General features: G+C 41.4%; 1 protein-coding gene across 2 annotated transcripts in view; it reads right to left on the bottom strand.

The window, feature by feature from the left end:
* Window positions 1–8514, bottom strand: part of CTNNA3 (catenin alpha 3) — a 554150-nt gene extending 545636 nt beyond the window's left edge. Inside the window, exons 1-3 of one of the 2 annotated variants that reach the window (XM_077930540.1) lie at window positions 8368–8514; window positions 5484–5592; window positions 884–1076 (exon numbers count right to left, since the gene is read on the bottom strand). In XM_077930540.1, coding sequence (XP_077786666.1) covers window positions 884–1076; window positions 5484–5585 — 295 coding nt within the window. In that variant the 5' untranslated portion in view covers window positions 5586–5592; window positions 8368–8514. Of the gene's footprint in view, window positions 1–883; window positions 1077–1646; window positions 1916–5483; window positions 5593–8367 lie in introns of those variants that run through there. The other variant, XM_077930541.1, reaches the window with a different exon arrangement.
* Window positions 8515–12393: the final 3879 nt, after the last annotated feature.

The raw sequence follows: 12393 nt of genomic DNA, 5'->3' as shown, positions 1-12393 counted from the left end.
ATATAGGTAACTCAACTTGACAACTGTCACTCAAAAGGGGCATCTGGGTATCTGCAAGAATTTTTTTCATTATGTGGGGGGGGCAGGTTAATTTCTCACCACCACCCTTTTTTTTGAGAAGAATCGTGCTTGCATATTTTGCATTCCACAAAGGCTAAAAACATTTTTTTAAGATGGGGGGGGCAGGTCTGGAAATTATGGTTCATGGGTGGGATGCCCATGGCATATACCACACACACACGTGTGCCAAGCAGGACAGCAGCAAAAGGAGAAAATGGGCCACTTTGGGGGTTTCTGTTTGCAAATTCCTAGGCACTGAGGTTTTACCCACAGCGCCACCCGCATCCCTTGTATTGTGTAGTGAACTGCTTAACATATGTACATGATGACAGCCACAACAGAAAGAAACTGAAATCAACCTTCTGATGGTGCCACTTTGCAATCACCACCACTATGAAGTTGAGGACAATATATAAACTCATAGGAATCAGACAACTTTTTTCAACATGTTACCAGTGATCCATCCAGAGTTCCCTGCAATTGATATGCTCTCTGAACACAAAAATGAATCAGTTCCAGCTAATGCATCTCTCAGACACAAAGATGCCCATGAATCTCCTTAGAGAACACTTGTCTTCCATTTCACAGGGAAAGGGCTGATTTGCCAGTAACTCTAGTGAGATTGAGAAGAGAAGGAAAACAGATAGAATGATTTAATAAGTTTCAGAATGGGCATGTGCCTATTATTCCAAACTATGGGGATTGTTGCAATTTTAAGAATCATAATAAAAAATTCATAGAATAGAGTCAAATGCACTTTTTTTAAAAAATGCAGCTGCTCTTTGAAATAGGTGTGTTATTGTTATAGCAATGACAGACTTACTTTCTTTGCGGACATCACGAAGCGCAGCATTAAGTTCCTCCATTAGCACAGGAGCCTCTTTAGCAATTTTTTCCCCTTTGTCCAGTAAGTTCCAAGTGGCTTCTTCCACAGAAGCAAGGATAACACGGGCTCGTTTGGAGCATCCTTTTTTCTTATTAGAAGGGTTTTGAGGGCAATTCACTAATGTGGTAACCTAAAAACATAAAAGACATTTTAGTACTTTCAGCTCTGAAATTAAACAGTTACATTTTTCAGCATATATTAAGAAAATAATGATCCCAGATAACTGACTAATGAAGCTCTAAGGGAATTTTTATATCAAATTTGTAATCCATGATTTGTGCACACAGCACTAGCATATCCAACACATGGTGTATGAAGAAATAAACTCAGAATGAAGCACACACAAATCATCTCATTAATTGCCCTAAAAGCAGCCTCTAGCTTTTCAAGCTGTTGTAGTGATTCGTCACGCAAAGGCAAAATATGTAGAGGTATAACAGTGGTGCTAAAACAGACATCATATAATCATAGTGTTTGCTTTGCTTATATAAGCTTTTCAGAGAGAGATAGAGCGAAAGTTGCTTTTCAATATTAAAGCTATTTTCAGAATAGTTCCTGTCAGGACTGGTCGTTGTCCTCTTCAGATCACCACACAAACGCTTCTTGTTCTTTTATAACTTTTTATTGTGTATTAACAAACAAACTTTTAAACGATCCTTATCTTTATCTATTCTTCCTCAGAGTCACTTATTTCAGATACCTTCTGAGCTCTGCCTCTCTGTGACCAGCCACTCTCAAAATGGCGAAGGCACCCTTCCCTTCGCTTTCCCGCTCTTTTTTCTAGCCTCCTGGCTAGAGCTGGCTTGTATCTCCCCTCCTCCGAATCTGAGCTAGAACTTAACCCTTGCCTTTCCTGTGAACAGCCGGTCCCTCCCTGTTGTTCCTGTTGATCTCTTCTGTTAGATTCACCACTCTCCTCCCCGCCTTGGGGAAAACATTCTCCCTCTGGGAAACTGGAAACTTCTAACTCTAACTCTTCGCTGACAGTGCCCAAGTATCATTTTTCTGGGCTCAATACAAACTTGTACAAAACGTTGAGAAGAAAAGTGTTGCCTCCCTTGAAAAACCTCCTTCACTTTCTTTAGTTCCTTTATTTAAGCTGCTTCAGTGTAAGTTTGTCTGATTTACATTGATAGCTAGGCATGGCATATCACATATAAGTGTACAGAGTCCAATGAGGACTAAACATTCTTAGTGGCTACAGTGCCAGATTTACATATAGGCTGAGCAGGCTGCAGCCTAGGGCCTCATATTCTAGGGGGGCCTTGTTCTCCTGCCATTTTTTTATCTAGATTTTACTATCTAAGCCCAGTTACTTAGTAACATTAAACATGTGACATATGAGTCTATGACCGTATAACAGTTACAAAAGTGTGTACTTACTGTTTGGTAAGGTTTGTGGAAGCTTTAAAGCACGGGTCGGCAAACTACGGCCCCCGGGCCAGATCAGGCCAGTCTGGGTCCTAAATCCAGCCAGCCCGGCCATTTAAGAACCCTCCGCGTAGCCGAAACTCCCGGCGATGGCGACGGGAGGAAGAGGCCGAGCGGTGGCAGCTCTGCCAATCAAACACCATGCCTGGTTTACCTCAGCGCAGTGCGGAGACGTCTCTGCAAATCACATGCCGCACCTGGTTTACCTCAGCGGCATTTGACTGGCAGAGATGTCCCCGCACCGTGCTGAGGTAAACCAGGCATGGTGTTTGATTTGCAGAGCCGCCACCACTCGGCCTCTTCCTCCCACCGCTGCCACCACCATGGTGCTCCTGTGGGCCAGAGAGTGGAACGGACAAGCTCGCTCTGCCTGCCCGCTTCACAAGAAGCAGCAGCAGTGGCAGCAGCCGCAGGAAGTTAAGTGCAGCGCCCTCTATCTCTGGGCGGGGAGGAAGCCCGTTTTGCGCCACCGCAGCCAGCCCTTCAGTGAATGAGGCAGGTGGCAAACCATGAAGGCGGCTGGGGCTAAGGGGGTAGGGAGGAGGACTACTTGCCCCCCTCGCCTCTTCTTCCAGCTCCCCCCCCCCCCCGGTGCCACTTCTCCAGAGTCCTTTGAAGATGACTGGATGGCCCAGTGTTTGCAGCAGATCCAGCCTTCTGGTTTGGGGCACTCAAACATCCATGGAAGTTGTCAGAGTAGTTTTCATTTTACTATAGTTTCTGGAGGCATTTTTTCATCAAAACTGAAAAGGACAGGACAACCAACATTCATCCCTGCAAACACGTTCCCTGCCTGGCTGCTGCCTCTTTCTACACAAAGACAATCTTTCAGGGCAAGAGAAAACACATAGTATGAGAACTCCCAGTATAAGAGAAGAAGTGAGACAGCCTGCTGGCCACATACATCTGTCTGAAAACACAAGGGATGTTGAGAGAAATATGCCTCATTCACTAGTATTAGATTTAGGGAAAAATAACTTGCAACAAATTCATCACGGTTTAAAAATTTAAAACAAACTAGGGGGAACACACAGAAAACTCTGGCTAAAAGTGCCTGTCATACTAGAACTAAGTACAGCTCAGAGTTTGGGGAAAATAAAAAGAAAGAAAACTTCCATAAAACAAATCCACCAAGAATTTTTGGATTATCAAGTTGACCTGCATGGAATGGAGACATAAATCAACAGTAGGAGAGAGTTCTAACAGTATTAATCTCTGACTCAAAATGGCTAGGTTAAAGGGCAGTGCAAAAGAAGCGAAGTGGTCACTTTAAACCAAATAGTTTATTTATCCACCTGAACCATTTATACACCAATAAAAAAGGTAAAGGTAAAGGTACCCCTGCCCGTACGGGCCAGTCTTGACAGACTCTGGGGTTGTGCGCCCATCTCACTCAAGAGGTCGGGGGCCAGCGCTGTCCAGAGACACTTCCGGGTCACATGGCCAGCGTGACAAAGCTGCATCTGGCGAGCCAGCGCAGCACACGGAACGCCGTTTACCTTCCCGCTGGTAAGCGGTCCCTATTTATCTACTTGCACCCGGGGGTGCTTTCGAACTGCTAGGTTGGCAGGCGCTGGGACCGAGCAGTGGGAGCGCACCCCACCGCGGGGATTCGAACCGCCGACCTTTCGATCGGCAAGCCCTAGGCGCTGAGGCTTTTACCCACAGCACCACCCGCGTCCCTTATACACCAATAGCACCAAGTAAACTTTTATCTCACTGATGAATAAGACAAATAAAATGGGCAGCAGTTTAGTGTTCAGTTTCTATAGTCTTTATACTTTAGTTTCATACTGTAACTTTATTTTCTGCTTGTAAAAAAGGAAATGAGAGAAACAGTTTCAAAATTAATCTTTACCTACAAATAAACAAGGAACAGGGATTATACAGATTGGATCTAGAAAATTGGATTAGAAAATTGGATCACATTCACAGAACCACAAAAAGGTGAAGTTCAGACAACAAAGCTAAAACAACTCAGGAAGAGAGAGAGAGAGAGAGAGAGAGAGAGAGAGAATATTCATGAATTGGCTAAGTGAGAATTTAGAAAATGATGAAGGGCATATGATATAGTTACAATAATAGAAAATGCAATTACCAGGGGAAACGTGTAGTCAATTGAAATAATTTACTGCAAGTAGAGGCCGTTGTGAAAGTTATCACATGGAATAAATGGAATGAAATTATTGAAATATATCAGAAGGTAGGCTTCTGTGTAAACTAGCTTACTGATTTACCTATATGCCAGTGGGAAGTTTTAGGTTCAGGAAAAATCAAGCTTTTATGTGAGTACTAAGGAATATGTAAGAAGGCTAAAGATTTATGAATAAAGAGCTATCAAAACAGAAGAGATTCAGCTTAGCTGCTGAACCTAAATTACTATAGTTCAGCAGAAGTCACTTTATGCATCCCCAACACCAAAACCAGAGCCTGTCAACTTCAAAACTTAACTCTGGCCATAGTTCTGAAACATTTGCAAAGCATACTCTCTGACAAAATCTAGGCCTAAAATTGCACAAGTCTTGAAGTCACAAATACGCAGAGGAAAGCACAAATTACACACAAGCCTCTATCTTGCCTTTTGTTCACATACCAGTTCAATAGTTTTGCAGAGAGGAGGTTTGGGTCTCCTATAACCTAGTCTGTAGTGAGTCATTGCCTACCTCCAAGCCCTTGCACTGTTCTCAGTAGGAAACAGATTTCTAACAGGCCAAAAGAGGAGGTTCAGCCTCCTCCCCAAACATTCACATATTCTAGCCACATGTCCTCTTTTTCATGGGTATAGAAATTGAGAGTTGTCACAGCAATCCATAGTTAAAGGAAGAAGTTGGCAAATGTGTCCTCTTTTTTGCTCTTCAAAATATGGCAACCCTAGATGTCTTCACTGTGTGCACAAATTGTGGTTTACACTAAGTTCATAATCCTTATTTTGGGTAGGCATGAGTTCACACTTTACGCAGTGGAAAATGCATATATAGCTATCCTGAGTCAATATTTTGCTCAACTGATGTTTCTGAACTCTCATAAAATATCACATGAACCATCTCAAAATTTTCCTAGTTTCATCTAATAGTTCCATTACACACTTTTCCTGTTTCTAATTTACCTGAATAATAAGGGGTTCCAGTAACTTCTCCACAGTATGTGTCTGAATCTGCAGGTTCCGTGGATCAATTTTCATTTTCATGTATGGCATGGCTGCTGACATTTTTTCCCTGGGAGCAAAAGGAAAATAATTTATTATGTAGTTATATCAGCAATCATGGTATCTAAAGAGCTAAGCATATATGCTTAATTACGCCAAGAAATTTACAAGCTATAGCCAGATTGAGAGGATGAGAAAGCAGCAGGAAGGCTAAGACAATCAAAAAGACAAAACATATTCATCAGGGTTCCAAATGAATTCAACTACACTTATACATAACCACTGGTTAATCCAGCTCAGTATTGTCTACAATGACTGGAATGAATGCAAAAAAAATATGCTCTACCACTGGCCATAGGATCAAGTTCATAGGTTTCAGCACAAGAGGACAACTACATCAACTTCAGAAGGCAGAAGATGGAAACTTGCAAGTGTCAGAATTACGGTATATTCTTGAGCCAAAGTGAGAATTGCTGAGCTCCAGACTTTATAAAATAATAGATTTACAGTGCAATCCTAACCATATCTACTCAGAAAGAAGTCCTCCTGCGGTAAGTGGGGCTTACTCCAAAGTAAGTAGGGTTAGGATTGTAGCCTTATTTGTAATCTCTCCTGGTAGATGTATGGTTTTTCCAACTAAGTCTCCATCTGCACTAGGTCCATTCTCTGGAATTGCTGCCCTTCCTTGCACCACACCTTAGAAATAATCCAAACAACACTATTATGAAATAGTTGTAGATGCCTATTGTTGTGTTGTCCCTCTATGGCCCCATTCACATTAGTAGGGACCCCATCCCAGTACTGATGCTGTTTCTTGCTTGCTTGAACCAGCCTATAGTCATACTGCCACATATAAGTATCCAACATTACTACAATGATGCCAGCTTGCAACCAGACATTATTTCCAACCAGCTTACTATGGGAGGCAAGAACATAATTATAAGGTGAGCAAGTAAACTTATGCAGAAATATAATTCTTCATGTCAGACAGGATCACAAGACATATAAACCATAATGTTGCAACCTCAGAGATATTTGGAGATAAATCCTGTTTAGCATATATAGATATGGCTTTTATCTCTCATTCACTTATCTCAACAATATTATTTTATACTCTGATTCTGGCAGCCTCCTTATCCCGCTGGTGTATTTATTTTTGTCACGTAGACAAGTGTTGCATCACTTCTGGTAAATGCTAGCATATGGCTCAGTCCTCTTCAGTTAACAAAAAATGGCACTTCAGACTTTCACTTATGTGATATGTTTCTCATATGCTGAACTACGGGAACATCTGTTGTCAGATTCTCCTGGACATGGATTCATAATTGTTAACATCCTGTACCATTAGACAAAGATATTGAACTATTTATCATTTGATTGTGAATCCACACCTAGAAAAGCTGGGTAACATCACTGAGTTATTGCCATGTATGACTTTAATTAATTCTCCTACTCGATTGCTTACTTGACATGGCCTTTCAGAGTGTTATTTCTCAAACAGAGCCTTTAGCACAGTTGGCTGCTCTTCCAACTGGAGCCAAAAAATCAATAACTGGGCCATCATATAAAACACAATTATCTGGGTAGAACAGCCTTGAAAGGATTTGTGTCAGCCTATCACAAAAGACATTAATATAGTAATTGTCCAACTTTATGCATGCTTACTAGGAAGTAACTGCTATTGAACTACGTTGGGCTTATTTCTGAGTAAACATGCTTTACTCAAGATCATTGTTGCAAAATTATACTAGTATTTTTTTTACCTTTTTACTAGTACATTACGTCAAAACATCAGTTAGTTTCTTAAAGGCAAAACTGTGAAAACTCAATAAAATGTGAGCTTTTTCATAACAATAAATCAGCACAAAAGATATAACTCAACATACAGTATAAAGTCTTAATACTGAATGCTTCATGAAGTGCCTTGGAAGTTGACACAAAAACTAAAGAGATGCAACATGTGTTATGTTTCCTTCCTTCATTAAATATAGACCTGTAAAAATAACTATGGAAAGCTCCCAATTGTTTTTAATCTGTGTTACCTCAGGCCCAGAAAGATTCTGCTTTATAAACCAATTCCAATAATGTTCCCAAAGTAGTGAATACCTTTTGACATCTTCCAATGCCCTGCAAATTACAAGTGCTATAGGCAGGCACATATTTTGCCAATGTTCACATAGTCAGAACCTACACATGATTCTTGATTTCAATGGGATTTACTCCCAAGTGTGCATACAATTGAAATATGAAGTCAGTATTTTGAATATTTCATCAATATCATCCCACTATTCTTGCACATAAATTCTGGGTTCCTTAGCTAACTAGATCTCCAGAGCTGTACAATAAACTGTACAAAATTAGATTATGTTCAGAAATACCTAATTTCTATAATTTATTGATTTCAGAATTTGAATCTTCTTGGTGAAGTTTGCACGGAATATACAAAATCTTAAATTTTAAGAGCATATTTTTGGATGCACTTGAGACAGAAAGAATATTATTAGGTGCTGTAATTCCTAATAAATCTTTCCCTTAACAAAACTAGATGGAATAACTACACCTACAAAATTTTAGTACAAAGCAATGTGTAAAGCCACTTTGTTTTTTTCTTTCTGTATAATGAATGAACAAACAAAAATTGACATTTCAGGAGTTTAAAGTTTTTTTGTAACTTTAACAGGAGTACTGTCAACTCAGCTAATGAGTGACAGTTCCTTAGTACATGTGCACACTATATGTTCTTACTTGCCTTAAAAAAAACAGCTAGTCTGTTTCAGTCACAGAAGTCAACTGAATGGTAATTTGTGACAAAAGATTTTTAAAGGTGCAATGCTACAACACTCACCTATTTCAGAACACAAACAGTTGCCGTTCAAGTGCTGAACCAATGTCTAGGCAATTCTCCCAAAGTTTAGAAGTTCAGTGTAGCTATTATAGCTCACTACTTGGCTTATCATACATCTGCAAACAGAAAGCTTGACAAGCGCTGCAGTGTATTTCAGGGTAAGTGACAGCAGGGCCATAGGGACTTCTCGGGGGGGGGGGGGATGGGCACTCCTTAAAGCTATAGAGAGCAATACTATACAAACTCTTGGACAAATAGTGAAAAAATAAAAATAAAGAACATAATTCTTCTAGTCTACATGGAACATACCTGGATAAAAGATGCCTTGTTTTGCCAAGAGAAAACTGTCTTTGTTTCCAAATTATTGGTGTTCCCCCCCCCCTTTCTTCTCTCCTACAATTTGGTCAAATGCCAGTCTCAGCCTCAAAGCAATGACTCAGAATTTCAAAGAGGACAGCGAAGGGATTCATAAGGTTCTCACCCACTGCACTGGGATTGCAATGTTATTGTTGTTATTTTTTCTTTTCTGCACCATGTGGCAACCCACAGAATATTGCATCTGACTCATAAGATGTATTTTGTCTTCCACCCACTTCCAAACAGAAGTATGTTGGTAAGAAACAGTACTCAACCCTGACAGTCATTTTACTTAATTGCTCTCCTTTGTGCAGGCATCTAGAGCAGGTTCTGTCCCTTTGTATATGATGGAATGACTATGAAATTTCAACACTTCCCTTAGAGTCCTCAGACTTCTTCCACCTTGAGCACTGACTGTGGAACAGCCTTCTCTGTTCACTCACTTTTACAGGACAGCTTCATGTTTTCTCTATTCAGCTTCAGGGTCCCGTCCCCCTCACCAAGCTAGAATATCTATCTGTCTATCTTGATATAGACACAGGCATTTGAAATTTCCACCCAGCTGTGGTGGTAGTCCTGCTGTAGGAATTTCATTCTCTATCAAGAAGGAAACAGAGCTCTATATTGGAATAATGAATCCAATCTAACAACTGGTGCCTTTCCCACTCAACCCCCACCAATGTCATGTACTACTACTCCTGTTAGCTCCTGCCAGCAGCATGATCAATGGTAAGGGATGATGGGAGCTGTAGTCCATATGAGCTGGAGAGCAGCACATTGGCAACCCTTGCTGTAACACAAAGTAAAAGAGAAGTGCACATAAAACCACCAAATCTCTTAGGAGGCCAAGACACTGCGAAGGCATACTTGGCAGGATATGTTTTATAGTTGCAGTTAGCTCTTAATTATATATTTCTCACACGTCATCATCATCAGTTGATGTCAGCACAACTCTAGGAATGTTATTTGTTAGCCTCTTGTTTGTTACTGAGACAATACATAAAACACAAATCATGTTTTATAGGCACCACCAAAAAATTGTGACTATATTTTTTCTTTAATTTTCCCTTATGCAGGAAAGATGTTTAGAATGCAAGAGACTTGTTATCTGTGAAATTTTTACAGTTTTTCTTGGAATGGAAAATATGGTGTATTCTCCCATAACAGCAACCTGGCTGTTGTAAAATAGTTGGCATAAAATATTATAGTTCTATAGAGTTTAATGAAGCTAAGCTAATTTAAAGCAACAGCATGTCTGTTCTAGCTAATGTCAGCATAATGTCCTGCTCAGTTGACCTATGACACCATACGTGATAGTTTACCATTTCTTTAAAACTATGCCTTCCTGTTTTTCGAAAACCAAATAAACAAAATGGTATTTCCAGAGCCCTGTCTTTAACTGAGACTTTTACAACCTTCACCAAAAATTATAGCTTTACTTTGAAACCAGTAATAATAATAATAATAATAATAATAATAATAATAATAATAATTTATTATTTGTACCCCGCCCATCTGGCTGGGTTTCCCCAGCCACTCTGGGCGGCTTCCAACAAAGATGAAAAATACACTAAAATGTCACATATTAAGAACTTCCCTGAACAGGGCTGCCTTCAGATGTCTTCTGAATGTCAGGTAGTTGTTTATCGCTTTGACATCTGATGGGAGGGCGTTCCACAGGACTGGCGCCACTACCGAGAAGGCCCTCTGCCTGGTTCCCTGTAACTTGGCCTCTCGCAGTGAGGGAACCACCAGAAGGCCCTCGGAGCTGGACCTCAGTGTCCGGGCAGAACGATGGGGGTGGAGACGCTCCTTCAGATATACTGGACCGAGGCCGTTTAAGGCTTTAAAGGTCAGCACCAACACTTTGAATTGTGCTCGGAAACTTACTGGGAGCCAATGTAGGTCTTTCAAGACCGGTGTTATATGGTCTCGGCGGCCGCTCCCAGTCACCAGTCTAGCTACCGCATTCTGGATTAGTTGTAGTTTCCGGGTCACCTTCAAAGGTAGCCCCACGTAGAGCGCATTGCAGTAGTCCAAGCGGGAGATAACCAGAGCATGCACCACTCTGGCGAGACAGTCTGCAGGCAGATAGGGTCTCAGCCTACGTACCAGATGGAGCTGGTAAACAGCTGCCCTGGATACAGATTTGACCTGTGCCTCCATGGACAGCTGAAGGGGCGCTGGACAGAGAGGGGGAGAATTTTTTTTTCTTGTTCTCCCCCCTCTAAAACAAGGTGCGTCCTATTGTCCGGTGCGTCCTATGGTGCGGAAAATACGGTATATTAGGAGAAGATAAAGGTAAAGAGACCCCTGACCATTAGATCCAGTTGCGGATGACTCTAGGGTTGCAGCGCTCATCTCGCTTTATTGGCCAAGGGAGCTGACGTACAGCTTCCGGGTCATGTGGCCAGCATGACTAAGCCACTTCTGGCAAACCAGAGCAGCGCACGGAAACACTGTTACCTTGCTGCCAGAGTGGTACCTATTTATCTACTTGCCCTTTGATGTGCTTTCGAACTGCTAGGTTGGCAGGAGAAGGGACCGAGCAACAGGAACTCACTCTGTCATGGGGATTCAAACCGCCGACCTTCTGATCGGCAAACCTAGGCTCTGTGGTTTAGACCACCACGCCACCCGCACCCATTTGGGGAGTCTGTCCCTGCCCCAATTCAGAACAATATGGTAACTCTGGGGAAGCATCACCAGAAGTAATAAAGAGGAATGATGTATGAATGGTCCAGTATAAATCTACCTCTAATGCCCTATTGTTGCACCAATGACATATTAAAGAAAACATTCACAAGAAGTCCACCAAGCCCTTTCTGCCACAAAAGAAAAAATATCTCATTGGGCTACCAACATTGCTTTTCTTGCAGGGCTCTCAACTTTTATCAATTACCAAACACGAAGAAATTTAGTTGGTGCCATTTTTCCATAACTTTGTAAAGAAAGATAAAGAGCCTGGCAGGATCAAGCAAAAAGCTTGTCTAGTCCAGTATCTTGTTCTCAGAGTGGCCAACCAGATGCCTATAGGAAGCACCACAGCACTCACCCCACTCATGATCCCCAGCGTTTGGAATTTAACATGTATCTGTTCCTGGAGACAGAGTATAGCCATCATTATTAGTAACAAATGATAGCCTTATCCTCTTTCATTTGCCTAATACACTTTTAAAGCCACCTAAACTGATGACTGTCATCACATTTTGTGGAAATGAATTCTGTAAGTTATCACTACTGTTTAAAGTTTTTGCATATCTAGAAAAGCCTCACCTGACAAAAATGTGCAGGATGCCCCTTCATCCCATGTATGAAGGGGGGGGGGAGGCATTAAGTGCCATGGCCAGGCCCTACATAAGGCCTTGGACTTGTAAAAGCAGCCCAAAAGAGGAAAGTCCGCCAATTGTAGCTTCTCCCATTAGTGTACTTTCATTTGTGGAAACACCATATTGGCAACCATAGTAAAGACCAAATCCTCTCTTCTGCCTAATATTGGGTCATTTCATATGGGATAAGGTAGTACATAAAATACCCTGTTTCCAGAATAGAAAGCTTAAAGGCCTAAACCAGCACCTTGATTTGGTCCAAGAAACAAGCCCTATAAGCATGTGGGTAACAGAGTCAGAACTAAAAGAAATGTAACCATAAGCCACATGTCATTGGTTG

The sequence above is a fragment of the Podarcis muralis genome, chromosome 6 (assembly GCF_964188315.1).
Source record: "Podarcis muralis chromosome 6, rPodMur119.hap1.1, whole genome shotgun sequence".
Classification (NCBI taxonomy): Eukaryota; Metazoa; Chordata; class Lepidosauria; order Squamata; family Lacertidae; genus Podarcis; species Podarcis muralis.
Note: the sequence above shows the minus strand (reverse complement) of the source record. Positions and strands in the feature narration are given on the sequence as shown.